The sequence below is a fragment of the Xyrauchen texanus genome, chromosome 42, assembly GCF_025860055.1.
Source record: "Xyrauchen texanus isolate HMW12.3.18 chromosome 42, RBS_HiC_50CHRs, whole genome shotgun sequence".
NCBI classification, from domain to species: domain Eukaryota; kingdom Metazoa; phylum Chordata; class Actinopteri; order Cypriniformes; family Catostomidae; genus Xyrauchen; species Xyrauchen texanus.
Window position 1 is genome coordinate 339,200 of NC_068317.1, and position 20,217 is coordinate 359,416.

General features: G+C 37.0%; 1 protein-coding gene across 2 annotated transcripts in view; it reads right to left on the bottom strand.

The window, feature by feature from the left end:
- LOC127634741 (guanine nucleotide-binding protein G(olf) subunit alpha-like) overlaps window positions 1-13,873 on the bottom strand; it is a 173,412-nt gene extending 159,539 nt beyond the window's left edge. The window contains exons 1-3 of one of the 2 annotated variants that reach the window (XM_052114418.1): window positions 13,515-13,873; window positions 13,271-13,343; window positions 11,873-11,927 (exon numbers count right to left, since the gene is read on the bottom strand). In XM_052114418.1, the coding sequence (XP_051970378.1) occupies window positions 11,873-11,927; window positions 13,271-13,343; window positions 13,515-13,653 (267 nt within the window). In that variant the 5' untranslated portion in view covers window positions 13,654-13,873. The remainder of the gene's footprint in view (window positions 1-11,872; window positions 11,928-13,270; window positions 13,344-13,514) is intronic. The other variant, XM_052114420.1, reaches the window with a different exon arrangement.
- Window positions 13,874-20,217: the final 6,344 nt, after the last annotated feature.

Below are 20,217 nucleotides of genomic sequence, written 5' to 3' on the forward strand. Positions count from 1 at the left end.
CAAACTAGACTACTAAGACAAAGTCAGGGGGTGAAAAGACTATGGAATAATATTAATGACAAATGTCTTTGATAGGGATGGACTGATCTGATCCGATTGATCCGGTTCCAATATTTATGTTTTTTAAATGGATCGTGTATTGGTTCAACGAGCTTGATCCAAATCTGATACAGTTTGTTAATCATGGTCTTTAACGTCAAGCTCCAAATATGGAATAAACAAACCCCCACACAAGCACCATTAAAGTAGTCTATAATACTTGTGCATTTTATGAAGACTCTTGAAGTCATACAATTCCTTAGTGTTCTCAAAAGGCTGTGTTTAATAAATAAATATATAGTGTGCAATCATTGCACAGTAAATGTGTTGCTCTGATGTGTCACACACACACATGGCACATGCTGGCTGATGACAGAGCAATTCGTAATATGTGAGTGGTCCACACGAAGTACAGCTCATATGTAGCTGCTCGATTTGCTTATCATTAGTTTGGTTTGCTTGTCACATGCATTGAGATCAGACCCTGATTAGCAATTCACCAGATCTTGAATGAAGTGGATATTAAACTATTGTGAACTAACCCACACACACACACACTACGGTCATCGTCTACCTGGTGAGTCAAAATAAAAGCCCCTTGGTTTTAAAGTTAAGACATTACAACTGAAACACATTCATATTGTATCATAAATGTTTTATATTTATTATTTTATTGTTGATATTATTGTTATAATAAGTTACAAGGATAATTTTTTTTTATTATTATATATATAAAATGTTTTAATTACAATTATATTTAAGTTGGCTGGGTTCCAAAAAAAAAAAAAAAAAGATTAAAAAGTGGACTGACATCCTATTACAACTAAAGTGAACAAAATAAGAATTCCAGATACAAGTTGAAAAAAATAAAAAAGTAGATTATTTTCCATTGAAGACTTTAACAGGATATATGGTTAATTTTGCTGCTGCTTTATCTAGTAGAGTAGACAATTTAAAAATATGTTTTTTCTGAATACGATACAAATTTTTTTATGTAATACATTTTTGTTTGTCTCTTTTTTTATAATGAAATAATGTGTAGTTAGAGGTTGGTGTTTGTAAAGGAGTTCAATGGAAAGGAGGAGGCGAGAACCGGCTTGACAATATAAATAATATTTTAATGAAAAACTTAATTTTTTTAATGATAATGAAAAAGACAGAAACATCAACAGATGACCATCAGCTGCCCATAAACGATCTCTCTCTCACCACCATCCGCAGTCAGCCTTTATCCCTCTCCGAGGCTTAATTAGCCTGATAAGGGACCGGGTGTGTAAAATCACAACCCGGCCCGCCCTCCGCACTACCACAGAGTTGTTTTCATATAGAGGAGTAACCCCAATAAGTTCCAAATACAGGGTACGTTCACATGGTTAGTGTCTAGGATTGACAACCGTATTTACTTACAGGTGTGAGTCTTCAAATGTACCGTTCATACAACAGCTTAAAGTGGGTGCTTAAATACTGTCTGTATGAAAGAACAACCAAAGTGAAGCCCGTATTCTAACACATGCAACAATAGTGATAGAGACTAAAGTAAATAACAAAGATGGCTTCCATAACACCGGCATGTTTTATCACAACTGACGCTATGTTATAAAACAAATTAGTCCAACTGAGGCGCAAGATCATCCTTCAGATCATAATTAACCAACAGCTGCTTTGAAAGGTTTTTAACCAAGTTCAGAACGCAGCATAAATTGTGTCTTGAGACTCTTGCATGCGAGCAGCTCCAGTAAGACACCGGCTGGATCCTCGAATGACATGCAGCTCATATTCCGTCACCGTGAGTTAACGAAACCCCGCTTGAAACACACGAGATATGCACATGTACAGTACAACGTGACAGGCTGACAGACATCTAGTTGTCCAGTACGGTGGTTCTGTTCACACAGCACAGGTTTGTAGAAAATGCGATTGTGAGTCATGAAAATTTACAGGTGTCTGTTCGATTACAGAATGTGGTTGTCACTTTCGTAAATAACCGATCTGTGTGTGAATGTAACCATATTAAGCACTCAAATACAGGACTGACGACCGTATTCTGCTGCTGCGTGAACATGGCCGCATTGAGTTATATATAATAGTACTGTGCAAAAGTTTTAGGCACTTGTGAAAGTGAGATAGTTCAGATATTTTAATCGGATTGGGAGAGAAAAAATGGTAAAGGCGACGGTGCATCCCTAGTCTTTTATATAAAAATACACATTGAGTTGCAATAATTATAAAAATAAAAAAACACACATTGCATTAATGTTGCTTGCTTTCATGCTTTAAACATGGTTTTATATTTAAGCTGTAAATATATCAAATGAAAACATTTCACACAATAGCCCTAATTAATCATTCAATAATAAATATTCACCTTTCAAAATTCTATTGCACAAATTGAATTTCCAAACGAATTTGAACAACTACATTTCAAAGGCAAAATTTTAAAGCAAAACATAATGGACAAACTATTATCTGTCAAAAATAAGATCATAAAATCAAGGACTGGGTAAAAATATTGATTTTCTGATGCAACGTGGTCTTCATATGAACAATCTCGATTTTGATTCTTGAATCCCAAGATCAATCTTTTACTCCATGAGCAACCCTCAACTACAATGATAGAAAATTGCTATCATTTGCAACCAAATTTCACACTATGCAACTCAAAATGTCTATGATTAGCCTCTGGTCAGTAAATGTTCAGATTTCACTCACCATTGATTGTGTGGTATAGTGGTGAAGAAGTTCAGCACCTTGTTGAGAGTGGTTTGAACGAGTCAAACCACTCTCAACAAGGTGCTGAACTTCTTCACCACTATACCACACAATCAAATACGATCCTTGTAGGGATGTCATGATTATAAAGCTGTTCAGCCATGACCTCAATTTGTAGGCGAGCACGGCAGGCTAATGCACCATGAGTTCCCTTGGGATTTTCCTATGGGTTTTTTTTTATGAGAGTTTTGGAGTAAAATAAGGTCTGTAGTAAACTTACTTGACTATACACAGATGTTTTGTTCTACAACATAAATTACACTTTACAAACGTGAAATTTTGTGCCGCCATGAATTTAAAAACACTCTTTTATATCATGTAATAGTACATCATATAAAATAGTTTTTTGGTGTAAGCCTTAACCTGGCTTGGTTTGTGCAGCTGTTGCTAAGGTTACGGAAGGTCACCATGTGGTGCTTGGCAGGTGTCATGGTTGCGGACTCAAAACATACTTCCAATTTAAGTGAAACTGGGGATACACACAAACTCCAAAATATAACAGGGGAATTTTATCTACCAGACTCACCAGACTTAAAATGTTAGTTCACCCAAAAATTAAATTTCTCTCATCATTTACTCACCCTCATGCCATCCCAGATGTGTATGACTTTATTCTGCTGAACACAAATTAAGATTTTTAGATGAATATTACAGCTCTGTAGCTGTTTGTTTGTGGCCTGCTTAGCACTGCTTATTCTCATACGTTCAACGTTATAGTCATCGTTCATAGTTATATCCTTTGTCATTTTACCGCGTCGTTCATAGTTATATCTTTTCTCATTTTACCACGTTTCAGATTCTTCCGCTTTTTCTCCCGTTTCATCTGCGTGTATTTTACCGGTTGCTGCTGACACCTAGCTAGAGTCTGTGTTTGTAGCCTTTAATCCTTAAACATCTGCCATTTTTAAGCACGCATCGGGTCTTCCCATATTATTCTCTTATCAGGATTCAACTGCGCGCATATTCCACCTGTATCCGCGTTCTATTTTTATCGCGATTAAACTGCGTGCATTTTTTCAGCGCACAACCGTTTTTTCTCCTCTGCGGTACACAGATTATTGCATCGATCTCAAAGCACCGCTTATCAAGAACAACCACCACCAACAACAAACAATTTTGTGAGGGATTCAAATCAATCTCAAAACCCTCACCGCTCAGGAACAACGAACAATTTGCGGTAAGTCATGGCATTGGCTCATGTTATTTGTTCATGCATTGCATGTCACATGTTTAAAATAGCCTCCTCCGTCAGCAGTGAGGGATTCACTTGTGATAAATGTAAGGAATTAGTCAGGCTGACGGAGAAGGTTAATGAGTTAGAGACTCGCATCCGAACGCTAGCAGAGGTCAGTGAGAAAGAGAAGCCGGTAGACACTGTTTCGGATGCGGGCAGTACAGAGAGCAACACACACACTTTGGTTCCGGCTATAGAGCCCCTGCAGCAGGGCATTTGGGTGACGTCTCGGCGGCATACTCGTTCAGCAAAGAGACACCACTCTCCCGCTCCTGTTAGGGTTTCCAATAAACTCTCCCCACTCAGTGATACACCCAATGAGAATCATATTGAAAGAGCCCTTGTTATCGGTGATTCTATTGTAAGGAACGTGGAAATAGAGACCACCAGCCACTATTGTTAAATGCATTTCGGGGGCCAGAGCGTCTGACATCAAATCAAATTTACAAGTGCTGGCTAATGCTAAACGTAGATTTTCAAAAATTGTTATCCATGTCGGCACTAACGATGTCCGGCTTCGCCAGTCGGAGATCACTAAAGATAATGTTAAAGAGGTGTGCAAATTTGCAAAAACGATGTCAGACACTGTAATATGCTCTGGTCCCCTCCCTGCTCGTCGTGGTGACGCGATTTATAGTAGATTAGTGTCACTGAATGACTGGATGTCTGAGTGGTGTCTGCAGAATAAAATAGGATTTATAGACAATTGGAAAAGTTTTTGGGGTAGACCTGACCTGCTAAACAGAGACGGACTCCATCCCTCGAGGGAACGTGCCGCTCTCCTCTCTAGTAATTTGGCTCATAGACTTAATAATGATATTAACTGACTAAATGGGGCCCAGGTCAGGAAGCAGACAAACTGGTTAATCCGAACGTCTGCTAGCTGCCTTAAGACGTCACACAGGTCACATAAACTACAACACATAGAGACTGTATCACCTAGATATCTCATAGAGACTGTGTCTGTTCCACGAACTACGAAACACAATACGCTCACTAAATCATTTAGAAAAAATTTGATTAAGGTCAAACTTGAACAACACAAACAAATTAAAAAAACACATCATATAAAAATAGGGCTACTAAACATTAGATCTCTTTCTACCAAAGCACTAATTGTCAATGAAATGATTACAGATCATAGATTGGATGCGCTCTGTTTGACTGAAACCTGGCTTTAACCGGATGAATATATTAGTTTAAATGAATCTACTCCCCCAGGTTATTGTTATAAACATGAGCCTCGTCTGAAGGGTCGAGGAGGAGGTGTTGCTACAATTTACAGTGTAGTTTTTGGTGTTACTCAGAGGACATGATATAAATGTAAGTCTTTTGAACTAATAATGCTTAATGTGACACCATCAAATACAAATATAAATAAAAAATCTCTGTCGTCCTTTACCCTTGCTACAGTGTATAGATCACCCGGGCCTTATTCAGATTTCCTTAGTGAATTTGCACATTTTTTATCAGATCTTGTAGTTACTGTAGATAGAGCCTTAATTGTTGGTGACTTCAACATTCACATAGATAATGAAAATGATACATTGGGATTAGCATTTATCGATATTCTCAACTCTCTTGGAGTCAGACAAAATGTAACAGGACTAACTCATCGCATAATCATACGCTAGATTTAATCCTTTCATATGAAGTTGATGTTGATAATATAGAAATTCTGCAGCAGACCAATGACATCTCGGATCATTACCTCGTCTCTTGCATGCTGCAATCAGCTAATGTTACTCAATCTACACCACGCTATCGTTCAGGTAGAACTATTCTTTCGACCACTAAAGATAGCTTCACTAATACTCTTCCAGATCTATCTCATATACTCAATAAACCCCAAAGCCCAGAAGAACTTGATGAAATAAAGAGAGCAGCTCGGAAAATGGAGCGCATGTGGAAAAATACAAAATTAGAAGTTTTTCAGGGTGTCTGTAGCTACAAACACGCACTCAAAGCTGCCAGGTCAGCATATTTTAGTAAACTCATAGAAAATAACCACAACAATCCTAGATGTTTATTCAGTACTGTGGCTAAATTGGTTAGGAATAAAGCCTCAACCGAACCTGATATTACGTCACAGCTCAAGAGTAATGACTTCATGAATTTCTTTACAGATAAAATAGAAATAATCAGAAATAAAATTGGAATTATGCAATCATCTGTCATAGCGCCTCAGAAAACGGTGTTGAATAATTTCCCTCATGTGCAACTTCAATCCTTCGCTATCATAGGTCATGAAGAGCTAACAAAACTTATCGAAACATCAAAAGCCACAACTTGTTTGTTAGATCCTATACCAACTAAGCTCTTAAAAGAGGTATCTCCTGTAATATCAGAACCTCTTCTTAATATCATTAACTCCTCGCTATGCTTAGGACATGTCCCAAGAAACTTTAAAATGGCAATTATCAAACCGCTAAATAAGAAGCCACAACTTGATCCTGGAGAACTTGCTAATTATAGGCCGATTTCAAATCTCCTGTTTATGTCAAAAATACTAGAAAAGGTAGTATCCTCCCAAATATGTTCATTTCTACAGAGAAATAGTATATATGAAGAATTTCAATCAGGATTTAGGCCTCATCACAGTACAGAGACTGCACTTATCAGAGTTACAAATGACTTGCTCTTATCATCTGATCGCGGCTGCATTTCTCTTCTAGTGCTTTTAGATCTTAGTGCTGCATTCAACACGATAGATCACAACATTCTCTTGAATAGGCTGGAGAATTATGTTGGAATTTGTGGAGTGGCATTAGCATGGTTTAGGTCATATTTAGCAGACCGCTACCACTTTGTCTATGTAAATGAGGAATTGTCAAACCAAACAAAAGTAAAATATGGAGTGCCACAGGGATCAGATTTAGGGCCTCTGCTTTTCTCCATGTATATGCTTCCCCTGGGAGATATTATCAGGAATCGTGGAATAAGTTTCCACTGCTATGCTGATGATACACAACTTTATATTTCTTCAAAACCTGATGAGATTTCACAATTCTCAAAATTCGCAGAGTGTATCAATGAAATAAAAGATTGGATGGCCAGAAATTTCCTTCTACTCAAATCTGACAAAACAGAGGTTCTAATTATTGGACCAAAAACTCTAAAAATAAGCCACTAAAATATAATTTGACTCTAGATGGATGTACTGTTACATCATCTTCAACAGCGAAGAACTTAGGTGTTATATTTGATACCAATCTGTCCTTTGAAAATCAAATTACAAATGTTTGTAGAACAGCATTCTTCCACCTAAGAAATATTGCTAAATTAAGGCATATGCTCTCGGTTGCTGATGCCGAAACACTAATTCATGCATTCATGACCTCAAGACTAGATTATTGTAATGCATTACTGGGAGGATGTCCAGCAAGATCAATAAATAAACTTCAATTGGTTCAAAATGCAGCAGCCGGAGTGCTGACGAGAACCAAGAAATATGATCATATTAGCCCCATTTTATCATCGTTACATTGGCTACCTGTTAAATTCCATATTGATTTTAAAATTCTGTTAACTACGTACAAAGCTTTGAATGGTCTAGCTCCGCAGTACTTAAGTGATCTTCTACCACAATATATTCCAACACGTTCATTAAGATCGCAAAATTCTGGCCTATTAATAGTTCCTAGAATATCAAAATCCACTAAAGGAGGAAGATCCTTTTCATATTTGGCTCCTAAACTATGGAATAGTCTCCCAAACACTGTTCGAGATGCAGACACACTCTCTCAGTTTAAGTCTAGACTAAAGACTCATCTATTTAGCCAGGCACACACCTAATTTATCCTCCAACCCACAATTAGGCTGCTTTAGTTGGGTCTGCCGGAACCAGAAACCAGAAACATTGAGCATGATCTCTAACTCTGCAATAAATTAAATGGCATCTACGCTTACATCTTTTTATTTGTTTCCCTGTCTCAACCTAGGGACTCCTATCCTGAGGTCACCAGAACCGGCTGGATCCAGCACCATTCCTGCTTCATGTTGGACTCCACTGCTACATGTCGCTGAATGATGATGACTAAATGCAGCTGGTGCCAGCCAAACATCACTTCAATCTATTATGACGGACTTCAGAGGATGAAATGATGCCAACTCCAACCTGCATCACCTCGGTCTATTTATGGACTACGATCTTGAAATGAAATGCTTAGACTAACTATTGCCAACAAAAGCCTTCATCGGCCAATTAACAAGGACAATTGCATCTATGTGAACTTCTGCAATTAATCAAGATGGACTTCAAAGACTTTGGTCATTAATCTTACAGTTCAAACACAATCGATGTTTAATCACTGCCCCTTAACACTTAGTTTAATCATTTTAAACCATGATTTTACCTATACATAATTAATATTTACATTACATTCATAATGTTAGCCAGAGGGGAACTGGCCCCCACAGTGAGTCTGGTTTCTCCCAAGGTTATTTTTCTCCATTAATCTACATCTTATGGAGTTTTGTGTTCCTTGCCACAGTCGCCTACAGCTTGCTCACTGGGGTTATTAATACAATTATCATTTAATTATTTTTAAACACTATTAAAAATCGTATTTTATCTAAGTTACACAATGATTATTAATGGACTTTATAGATATTACAGTTTTATCGTCTGTTAATGCTGATCTTCTGTAAAGCTGCTTTGAAACGATGTGTGTTGTGAAAGGCGCTATACAAATAAAATTGACCTGACTTGACTTGACTGTAGGTCCATACAAAGCATGTGAATGGGTGGCAAAAATTTGAAGCTCAAAAACCACTTGAGGGCAACATGAAAGTACTCCAGACAGTGGTTAAATCAATTTGGTGTGGGTGAGAACCATATTTTACTATAAATTCTCCTACCTGCTCAGTCAATCTACAATTCACTTTCACATTCTCCTTCTGTTTTTGGTGATTCACATTCTTCGTGCATATCCCCTACTAGGCAGGGAGGAGAATCTATAATACAAAATGAATTTAATATTGATCTGTTTCTCACCCACATCTATCATATAATGTCTGAAGATATCGATTTAACCACCGGAGTCATATGAATTGCTTTTATGTTGCCTTTACAAGGATTTTGAAGCTTCAAAATTTTGGCACTCATTCACTTGCATTGCATGGACCTACAGAGCTGATATATTCTTCTAAAAGTCTTAATTTGTGTTCTGCAGAAGAAAAAAAGTCATACACATCTGGTATGGCATAAGGAAGAGTAAATTATGAGAGAATTTTCATTTTTGGGTGAACTATCCCTTTAAATACCCTGTTTGAGAGCATTTTAATGAGAGGTTTACTGAAGATGACAAATGTAATACAACAGTCACAGAAGTATTAAATATTAAGATACACATCCTATGAGACTGGATGTTCCAATAGACGTCCATCAACCAACAAGCATAATATTTTTTTAGCTGTGGTGCTTTTATTTAGAAATGTTTAAGCATGCTAAGTGTGCAGTTCATTTGCATGTATGGTTACTATCAGCATGGTAAACTTTGAGAAGTTGCATCTTAAATCTTCCTCATTATTTAAAGCATTTCTTGTAAACAAATTCATCCAGTTCAACAATAAAAGGAAATTTTAGTCATTATCGGACTTTAAATTACCTGCTTTAAGCAATGTTCCTGTTATTATGCATTTTCCACAGGTTTATTTTTTGTATTTATTTGTGGAGTGTATTTGTGTTGCTGATTCTTTATGTTAGGGTGTCTGACAGACAACGGATTGCTTTAATATGCTGTTGCAGTAGAAACAATTTTGGATGCCGTGAACTACATGTTGTGCACCCACAATTATCTTACAGTTCTGCACTTTTGAAAGCCCAGCTAGGATCACCCTGTGACTCCAAGCACTCTGGTTACATTGAAGCATTTTGCACCCAGGATGCAGATAAACAGTGTTGTGGCCTATGTTGGAGTGTCTCTTTTTATATTTATATCGTATTTATTTGTTGTGTATCAGATTTCCTATTGTATGGGTGTGCTTAGAGTCCATGTATCCCTAAGATACACATCTGCTAGCATGTTCAGTTGTGATATGATATTACATTTTTGCATCAATGCTGTTGCGTAACAAGATTTTTGTAAATTATATTTAAAACCAGCTGACCATCATTTTTTTTCTCCGACGGTAATCTAACCACTAAAAAGTCACACAGCGGAATCCCTAGCTCAACAAAAAAAAAAAAAACTAATCACGCATAGCACAGATGAGGTAAAGCCATTCAAGTCCTCTCTTTTTTAGGTGCACTCATTTACAGATGATCTTTACAGAAATGCTGGTTTTCTTAAAGAGACAGTACTGGTTTTTAGCATGTGTTCAACAAATCAATCCAAATACTTGTAAATAGTACAAATTATGTAAATAAACAATAAACATGTAAAAACATATAATATAGGCAATATAATATCATATTTAGTGATTGTTTACATGGATTTGTAATTTTTTTTAAGCTAATATGTGACCAAAATAATGAAAAACTAATAACACATAATTAGCAAAATTGACATTTTGTTTCTCCAGAATGTACCTACTTAGAAGGTCCTCAGTATAATTAATACCATTAGCTGTTAGAGAATTTCTTTCACATGTAAGCAAAATGGACATTATAACTGAAATATACCCATATGAATCGATATTAAATCAAATCGCAATCGAATCGAGAGCTTGAGAAACTGAATAAAATCCAATCTGTAAATATGTATCAAAAGCCATCCCTAATAAAACTGAATATTTTAGAACTGTACTTATAATATGTATAGGTAATATTCGGTCCATTTTATTTCACATAACAAATTTGTCGCTAAAATGTAAACTTCGGAAGGTTAATATTTATTACTTAAAATGTTATTGAGGAATATTTGTGCAAAATATTTTCACTAGAAATATTTACAGCTTAAATATTTAACATGATTGTATATTTATACAATCATGTTAAATTGCAGAAATATTAACTCTGTGTGTGTGTGTGTGTGTGTGTGTGTGTGTGTGTGTGTGTGTGTGTGTGTGTGTGTGTGTGTGTGCGCGTGTATTTATCACTTTGTGGGGACCAAATGTCCCCATAAGGATAGTAAAACCTGAAATTTTTGACCTTGTGGGGACATTTTGTCGGTCCCCATGAGGAAAACAGCTTATAAATCATACTAAATTATGTTTTTTGAAAATGTAAAAATGCAGAAAGTTTTCTGTGAGGGTTAGGTTTAGAGGTAGGGTTAGGGGATAGAATATAAAGTTTGTACAGTATAAAAACCATTATGTCTATGGAAAGTCCCCATAAAACATGGAAACACAACGTGTGTGTGTGTGTGTGTGTGTGTGTGTGTGTGTGTGTGTGTGTGTGTGTGTGTGTGTGTGTGTGTGTGTGTGTGTGTTTTAAATTAGTGCAACTCAACATGCTTTTTCTGTATTAAAGACAATTCTCTTTATTGTACTTCCACGAAGTTACATTTTAATTGAGTGCCATTTTTTGGGCAGTTGACATAACATGACAAGCAGTTTTAGCTCTGTCCTTTAAAAAAGAAATCATTTACTCATAATACATGCAGATTTCATGACTTCATATTAATTAAAAGACTAAACAGAATATTTTAACGTTTCAAAATGTACACCGCAGGACTAAAAAAAACAAAATGTAACTATTAAATTATTAAAATTATTAGATTTTTTTTTATTACAAGATTATTAAAAGAAATGGTGACTGGTTACAGGTCCTAAAACATTCACTTTCCTTTAAAAAATAAATGTACATTTTAACCTAAAAGCTTTGTTGAGTAAAAACCATGCATGGACATGTTATTTGTCAACTACCCATTTACAAAAATCACTTACCACAATGGCGTCCTTCACATTTTTCCGGATATCCAAGATTTTCTGCTTCTTTTCTCTAAGCAGAACAGGATGAACAGGAAATAATTCTCATGAAAGAATGAATGACATAATCCCAATATTAGAAGTGTCAACATCATAATTCTTTTTAAATAATGAATGCAATTGTGATAGTAATAAAAAGAAAGTTTCATCAAAGGCCCAATTGTTGATTATAAGCAGTCATATGCCTCTACATAGCAATGCTATTGCACACAGTGTGCCCTTATTTCTGGCCATTCTGAACATGGAAATAACAGCACTGCACTTTGATATATAATCAATCCAGTTATTATCTACCATACGTAACAATAGTCTCCTCCCCTACACAGTGCAGTTTACATTTCTGTCACAGAGAATTAAATTGATTGCATAGGTACACTATAAGGTTGGACATCAGTCAAAATTGTAGAAAAATATACAACATAAACTTTGACATGTTATTTGAGCATGTAACTTAAATGTCCTTGTTTCTCACCGGAAAAGTAACTTTTTGACTCGGACAAGTGAATGACCAATTTACTTGTCCAGAGGACAAGCACATGACAATGCTTAATGTCGAGCCCTGGCTCAAATGTATGCTCTAGTCGATTTTGTGTTTTGCCTATTTGTGTACTGCGATAAACTCTGTCTCGTTTATGCTTTGTGGGTGACCTTTTTGCAGTGTCATCGCAATTCCAATTTATACAGCCAATGCGTTTATGATTAAATTACTACTAGAGCACAATTTTTTTTACAAAAGCACAAAGTTCTTCAAAGATCTAGCCTCTTAATTTTGCTCTCAAAGTGCACCAGATTGATGCATTTAACTTTAAAATATACAACATTTTCTTATGGGGAAGCATGCCCCCAGACCCCCCTAGAGGGTCCAAGGTCCACCCACCACAGTCTCACAAATTCCTGTGGGAAACACTGTATGTTGTAATAACGAAACATTTTTCCTGTGTGTTTTAGTTAAAAGAAAAAGAATTACAGTATAAGTAACTGTAGAGGTGGTGCATTTTTACACAAACACAGGTAAATCTTGTAAATCATAGCAATAAAACCTAAAAAAAAAAAACTGTAGCATTTTATTCAGCACAGAAATATATAGAATTCTCACAGCCCAAATATGACGCCCAAAACAGCTCCATGCTCTTTTGGTAGGCAGGCCAAAATGAGCCCAAAAAATGTTGTCCAGGTAGGGAGCCTGTCTATGTAGGCAGCTCACTAGATTTAGCGACACAACGGAAGCAGAGGCGTACATCAGACCACCAATGCAGTCGTCAACATTTGAACATCGTCAACATATTTGAGTGACGCGTATGATAAACACTCTCGATAAACACTGATTTAAAATTTTTTTTTTTAAAAACCACTCACTCTGCGTTAAAGCCGTTGACGTGCAGAATTCGCATCTGTTTGACTATAGTGCTCTTCCCGGATTCTCCAGCGCCTTTAAAATAATAAAACACAAGACATGAGAGGAGATGAGGCACTAATACGAGCAGATCCAGGGCCACGAGAAATTATTCATTCATTCATGATAAAGACCACATATCCACATCTCGATCGGATGAGGCTGACACATACACATTGGATCGGTTATGAATAGTTCCTGTCTCACCTAATAAGAGCAAGCGATGTGTGGCTTTATACGCCTGTCTCTCTTTCTGTAACTGTTTCTCGATCTTTTTATTCGCCTCTCGTTGCGCCTTCTCGTCGATGCGCTGGTCTTCTGTCTTGCTGTTGCCCAAACAGCCCATCTTTAATGGCCTATCTCTCTCTCTTCAAACACACTCTAAATAATAATAGATCAAATGTCGTAATGATCACTTGAGATTTATCGGGCTGGTAAATGTTGTGCGAAATCCGTGCGCCACGAAAAAAAAAGGTTTCGCTTTAACCCTTGACAAACACGAACGACATATTCACACTGATCCATCCGATTTAAACATGATCAATGTATAAATAAGACGGGATGCGCAGCTAAAGCTCAGATCCCGTGTCTGGTTTTTTTTCTCCGCTTTGGTGCGTGTGCGTGTGCGTGCGTGGTGCGTGCGTGCGTCTTTAACTCAGCACTGCCTCTCTCTGCCCTTTTAGGAAGTGACACTCCACACTCATCCTGCTGATCTCAGGACAGCCTCACTGATTCGACTATATTTCATTTCAAGCTTTGCGATCATTCAACATTAATGCCAGAATAATACACAACAAGGTCAAAAATGGAATATAATCATACAAATTGTGTTGTAGCAACGTCTGAAGATGCTTGTGTTTAAAAAAAAATTACAAAAAGCAACATAGTGTTATGGCTGCTTTGTTCTACAGCACAAAAAAAAACTGAATCATTTTAATTTTATTTAGGTAGGTCTATTTTTGAAAGACCTAACAGAAAGGCTACTGAGCATTTCCACCACTATTGCACATAAAAAACATGTGAAATCTGATTATTATAAATCCAATCTAAACCACCATTGTAGGGGCACCAATAAGGATCTTGTCTAGGGCACCGACATTGTAAAAAACGACCCTGATATATAAGGTTGGGTGTAATCTGATTACAAAATAGAAACATTTGTTGCATATGCGTGATTATGAGAACAAGGAGGAAATATAGATATTATTTTTTATTTCTAAAGAAACTTTTCTGCAATTAGTAATGTGATTACTTTTTTCGATGAAGTAATCAGGAAAGCAAACTGACTGCAATTTTATATACGTAAGTAGCAGAGGTTGGACCAAGCCATTATCTCAGGTCTATGCATTCAAGTCTCAAGTCCTCAATTTAAGCTTCAAATCTTAAACAATTCATTAGTTCTCTTTACATAAATTAGTGTCCGAGTATTAATTACTATTGTAAATTTATATTAATTTATTTTAGGAAGGCTTTTAACGTCTGTTCATCACTTCACAGTTCAGTTTCATGAGAAATGAGTTATAGACTATTTTCACTAAGGGCACAATCTATCTCAGTTCAATTTATCTGACTAAGGATGTGCTTGAAAGTCAAAAGTGTGTCTTAAAGGAATATGCCGGGTTCAGTACAAGGACTGGTCTATTAGGACAGTCACATATCTAGAAAAACATGACCGCTATCAACAAAATCATCAATAGCAGCTATTTGTTCTAGTCCTAGTCCGTTCAACCGATCGGAACCAAACCAGTGCAGATTTGATAATATTTATCAAAAAAAGTGTAATGTGTTCATATATTTTATGTTTTTTATTTTTAAAAGTTTAGTTCATGTTCATGTCATGTGATTCCTGTTTCCCTCCATGTTCATGTGTCTTGTGTTCATTGGTTTATTGTTTAATCTTGTTATCAGTTCTGTCTCTTCATTGGTTAACTTGTATGTCTTGTTCTCCCATGTCTTGTATTTAAGCCTCATGTTTGCCATTATCCATGGTCAAGTATTGTTAATGTAACACTGTTTGTTAGCCAAGCCAAGCCAAGCCAAGCCAAGCCAAGCCAATGTCTACTTCATGTTCATATTTGTTTCACGTGTTGATTTACGGTTGTTTGTATTTCACGTTTTGTTTAAAAAAACTGCACTTGGGTTTGTCACTCCATCGTCAATGTCTTCATTGCCATCGCCACCAGCAGCATCATTACAGAATACTTGACCGCCAACCATGAACCCAGCAGTTCTACTCCTAAGCCTACGTCAGGGGAGTCGTCCCCTAGAGGATTATGTTGGGGACTTCTGCGCTCTGGCCTGCCAGGTGAACTTTAATGCCCTCAAAGACATTTTCCATTATGGATTAATTGACAGTCTCTTCTCTGATGCCAGGCAGTAAAAGTACCCACACTCTCGCTCAATATATCAACCTTTCCCTGCAGACCATTGGTTCCACGTTCACGGTGGGGGAGGCGGATGCCGAGCCAGAGGTCCACGACGTGGCAGCCGAATCAGAGTCCCACATCATGAGCCAGCCTCCCACGGCGTGGTCGACGGGCTAATGGCCACACCTGCCATGGCCAACAAGCTTGGGCAACCAAGGAGGTCGTTTCCAAGTCTCTGTTCATGTTCAAGATCACAGAGGTCGTCTACAAGTATCTGCCCATGTATACGACCACGGAGGTCGTTCCCAAAACTCTGTCCATACCCACGACCACAGAGGTTGCTCCCAAGACTCTGCTCATGTTCACAAACACTGAGGTGTTCCCAGCCATCTAGGACACTATGTTTCAAGCCTCCCACAGCTCCGCCTTCCACCACTTGGCTCCGTGCCGTGTCACATCCACGCCAGAGTCGGCTCCCTTCGTGTCGTGTCACAGCCACGCCAGAGTCGGCTCCCTTCGTGTCGTGTCACAGCCACGCCAGAGTCGGCTCCCTTCATGTCGTGTCACAGCCACGCTACTCCGTCATTTTTGGGGCATACAGATAAGTGTAAGACATCATTAGAGACTATAAAAGGTCTACTTTTATTTGTGTACACTCACAATATAAGCACGAAGGGCTAGAAGCCTATTGTTTTTGTTAGGATTTTTAGTGGTTCAAGTGCTTAGCACTGAAACCCGATTGTTGTTGTTAAGATTTATAGGGGTTCAAGCACTTCGCGCTGAAATCCTATTGTAATTGTTAAGATTTTTAGGGGTATAAGCCCAAAGGTCTAGAAACCTATTTTTTTTGGTTGGGATATTTAGGGTTTCAATCGCTTAGTGCTTAAACCCTATTGTAATTGTTAAGATTTGTATTATTATTATTTTTAGGGGTTCAAGCACTAAGCTCTGAAACCATATTGTAATTGTTAAGATTTGTATTATTAGGGGTTCAAGCCCAAAGGGCTAGAAACCTAATGTTTTTGTTAGGATTTTTAGGGGTTCAGTGCTAAGCAATTGTAATTGACAGTATTATTATTATTATTAGATTCCTCCGGTAGGAGGGAATCTATTGTAATTGATAGTATTATTAGATTCATCCGGTAGGAGGGAATCTATTGTAATTGACAGTATTATTAGATTCCTCCGGTAGGAGGGAATCTATTGTAATTGACTTTTTTATTAGATTCCTCCGGTAGGAGGGAATCTATTGTAATTGACAGTTTTATTATTAGATTCCTCCGTTAGGAGGGAATCTATTGTAATTGACAGTTTTATTATTAGATTCCTCCGTTAGGAGGGAATCTATTGTAATTGACAGTATTATTATTAGATTCCTCCAATAGGAGGGAATCTATTATAATTGACATTATTAATATTAGATTCCTCCGTTAGGAGGGAATCTATTGTAATTGACAGTATTATTATTCGATTCCTCCAATAGGAGGGAATCTATTGTAATTGACAGTATTATTATTATTAGATTCCTCCGTAAGGAGGGAATTTATTGTAATTGGTAGTATTATTATTTTTAGATTCCTCCGTAAGGAGGGAATCTATTGTAATTGACAGTTTTATTATTATTATTATTATTATTAGATTCCTCCGTAAGGAGGGAATCTATTGTAATTGACAGTTTTATTATTATTATTATTATTAGATTCCTCCGTAAGGAGGGAATCTACTGTATTTGTCAGTTTTATTAGATTCCTCCGTAAGGAGGGAATCTATTGTATTTGACAGTATTATTATTAGATTCTTCCGTAGGAGGGAATCTATTGTATTTGTCAGTATTATTAGATTCCTCCGTAAGGAGGGAATCTATTGTATTTGACAGTATTATTAGATTCCTCCGTAAGGAGGGAAATCTATTGTATTTGACAGTATTATTATTATTATTATTAGATTCCTCCGTAAGGAGGGAATCTATTGTATTTGTCAGTTTTATTATTATAAGATTCCTCAGTAAGGAGGGAATCTATTGTAATTGACAGTTTTATTAGATTCCTCCGGAAGGAGGGAATCTATTGTAATTGACAGTTTTATTAGATTCCTCCGTAGGAGGGAATCTATTGTATTTGACGGTTTTATTATTATTAGATTCCTCCGTAAGGAGGGAATCTATTGTATTTGTCGGTTTTATTATTATTATTATTATTAGATTCCTCCGTAAGGAGGGAATCTATTGTATTTGACGGTTTTATTAGATTCCTCCGTAGGAGGGAATCTATTGTAATTGATGGTTTTATTATTATTATTATTATTATTATTATTATTATTATTAGATTCCTCCTGTAGGAGGGAATCTATTGTAATTGATGGTTTTATTAGATTCCTCCTAGAGGAGGGAATCTATTGTAATTGATGGTTTTATTATTATTATTATTATTATTAGATTCCTCCGTAGGAGGGAATCTATTGTAATTGATGGTTTTATTATTATTATTATTATTATTATTATTATTAGATTCCTCCGTAAGGAGGGAATCTATTGTATTTGTCGGTTTTATTATTATTATTATTATTATTATTATTATTAGATTCCTCCGTAGGAGGGAATCTATTGTAATTGATGGTTTTATTATTATTATTATTATTATTATTATTATTATTATTATTATTATTATTATTATTCTTCTTCTCCTTGAGCCCCAATAGCTCAAAAAGTCACTGGTCAAAAGTTTTCTAAATTGGCACATTGATAGTCCATGCCAACGGTACCCCCAAACCAAGAATGGTCAACATTCGCCCATAGGTGGCGCTTACAGGCCACGCCCAAAAAAACAAAATTCAAAGTGATACCATTTCCACGCCATTTGTCCAAATCTTCTGAAACTTGGTGTACATGCCTCATTTCTCATGGGGAACAAAAAGCCTCAAGAACCCATAACTTCCGCCATGATGGATTTTTCCAGACGCTGAAAATTTGCTAAAACCTACAAAACTCTTCTTCTCCTGAACCGTGAGCTCCAATTGACTTGAAATTTGGTACACATGTGTAGAATTGACAGTCTTTGAAAACGCTATTTAGGAAAAATGAATACTGATACAAAATGGCTGAAAGGGGCGTGTTTATGTAAATGTCCAAATTTTAACAATATATACGTGTCAATAAATCAAATGTAATTTTGACTGATGGTTTTTCAAACCTAACATGCTTCAAGATGACATCACTCTGAAGTACTGTGCAAAGAATGGCTAACATTCGCCTTAGGGGGCTTACAGGCCATGCCGAAATTCCCATTTTCTGGTCTAAAATGTTCTAATTTGGTACAATGGTACTACAGGCCAACAGGAACCCACAAACCAAGAATGGCCGACATTCGCCACTAGGGGGCTTAAAGGCCACGCCTAAAATTCCCGCTTTCTGGTCAAAAATGTTCTAATTTGGTACATTGATACTACAGGCCAACAGGAACCCACTAAACCAAGAATGGCCAACATTCACCCCTAGGGGGCTTACAGGCCATGCCGAAATTCCCATTTTCTGGTCTAAAATGTTCTAATTTGGTACAATGGTACTACAGGCCAACAGGAACCCACAAACCAAGAATGGCCAACATTCGCCATTAGGGGCGCTTACAGGTAATTCCCAAAAGTCCCATTTTCTGGTCAAACATTTTCTAATTTGGTACATTGATTCTACAGGCCAAAAGGAACCCACAAACCAAGAATGGCTCACATTCGCCCCTAGGGGCGCTACAGGCCACTCCAAAATTCCCATTTTCTGGTCAAATATTTTCTAATTTTGTACATTGATACTACAGGCCAACAGGAACCCACAAACCAAGAATGGCCCACATTCGACCATAGGTGGTGCTACAGGCCACGTCTCCAAAAAAATATTTTCAAAGTGATACCATTTCCACGCCATTTGTCCAATTCTTCTGAAACTTGGTGTACATGCCTCATTTCTCATTGGGAACAAAAAGCCTCAAGGATCCATAAGGTCCGGTATGGATTTTCCTGTACATTGAAAATGTTTCGCTTAGGATTCAGACAAAGACATGTTTTTTTGAATTCCTTAATTGGGAGGGTTTATCCCCAACCATCTACTGATCAATTTTAAATGATTTGCCATTTTGAGGAGGAATCTGCATTGCTGCTTGCAGCTATATTTATTATTATTATTATTATTCTTCTCCTTGAGCCCCAATAGCTCAAAAAGTCACTGGTCAAAATTTTCTAAATTGGCACATTGATACTCCATGCCAACGGGTACCCCCAAACCAAGAATGGTCAACATTCGCCCATAGGTGGCGCTACAGGCCACGCCCAAAAACAAAAATTCAAAGTGATATAATTTCCACCCCATTTGTCCAAATCTTCTGAAACTTTGTAAACATGCCTCATTTCTCATGGGGAACAAAAAGCCTCAAGGACCCATACTTCTGCCATTATGGATTTTCCTGTACAGTGAAAATTTTGGAAAACCTACAAAACTCTTTCTTCTCCTGAACCTCAGCTCCAATTGACTTGGAATTTGGCACACGTGTGTAGTATGT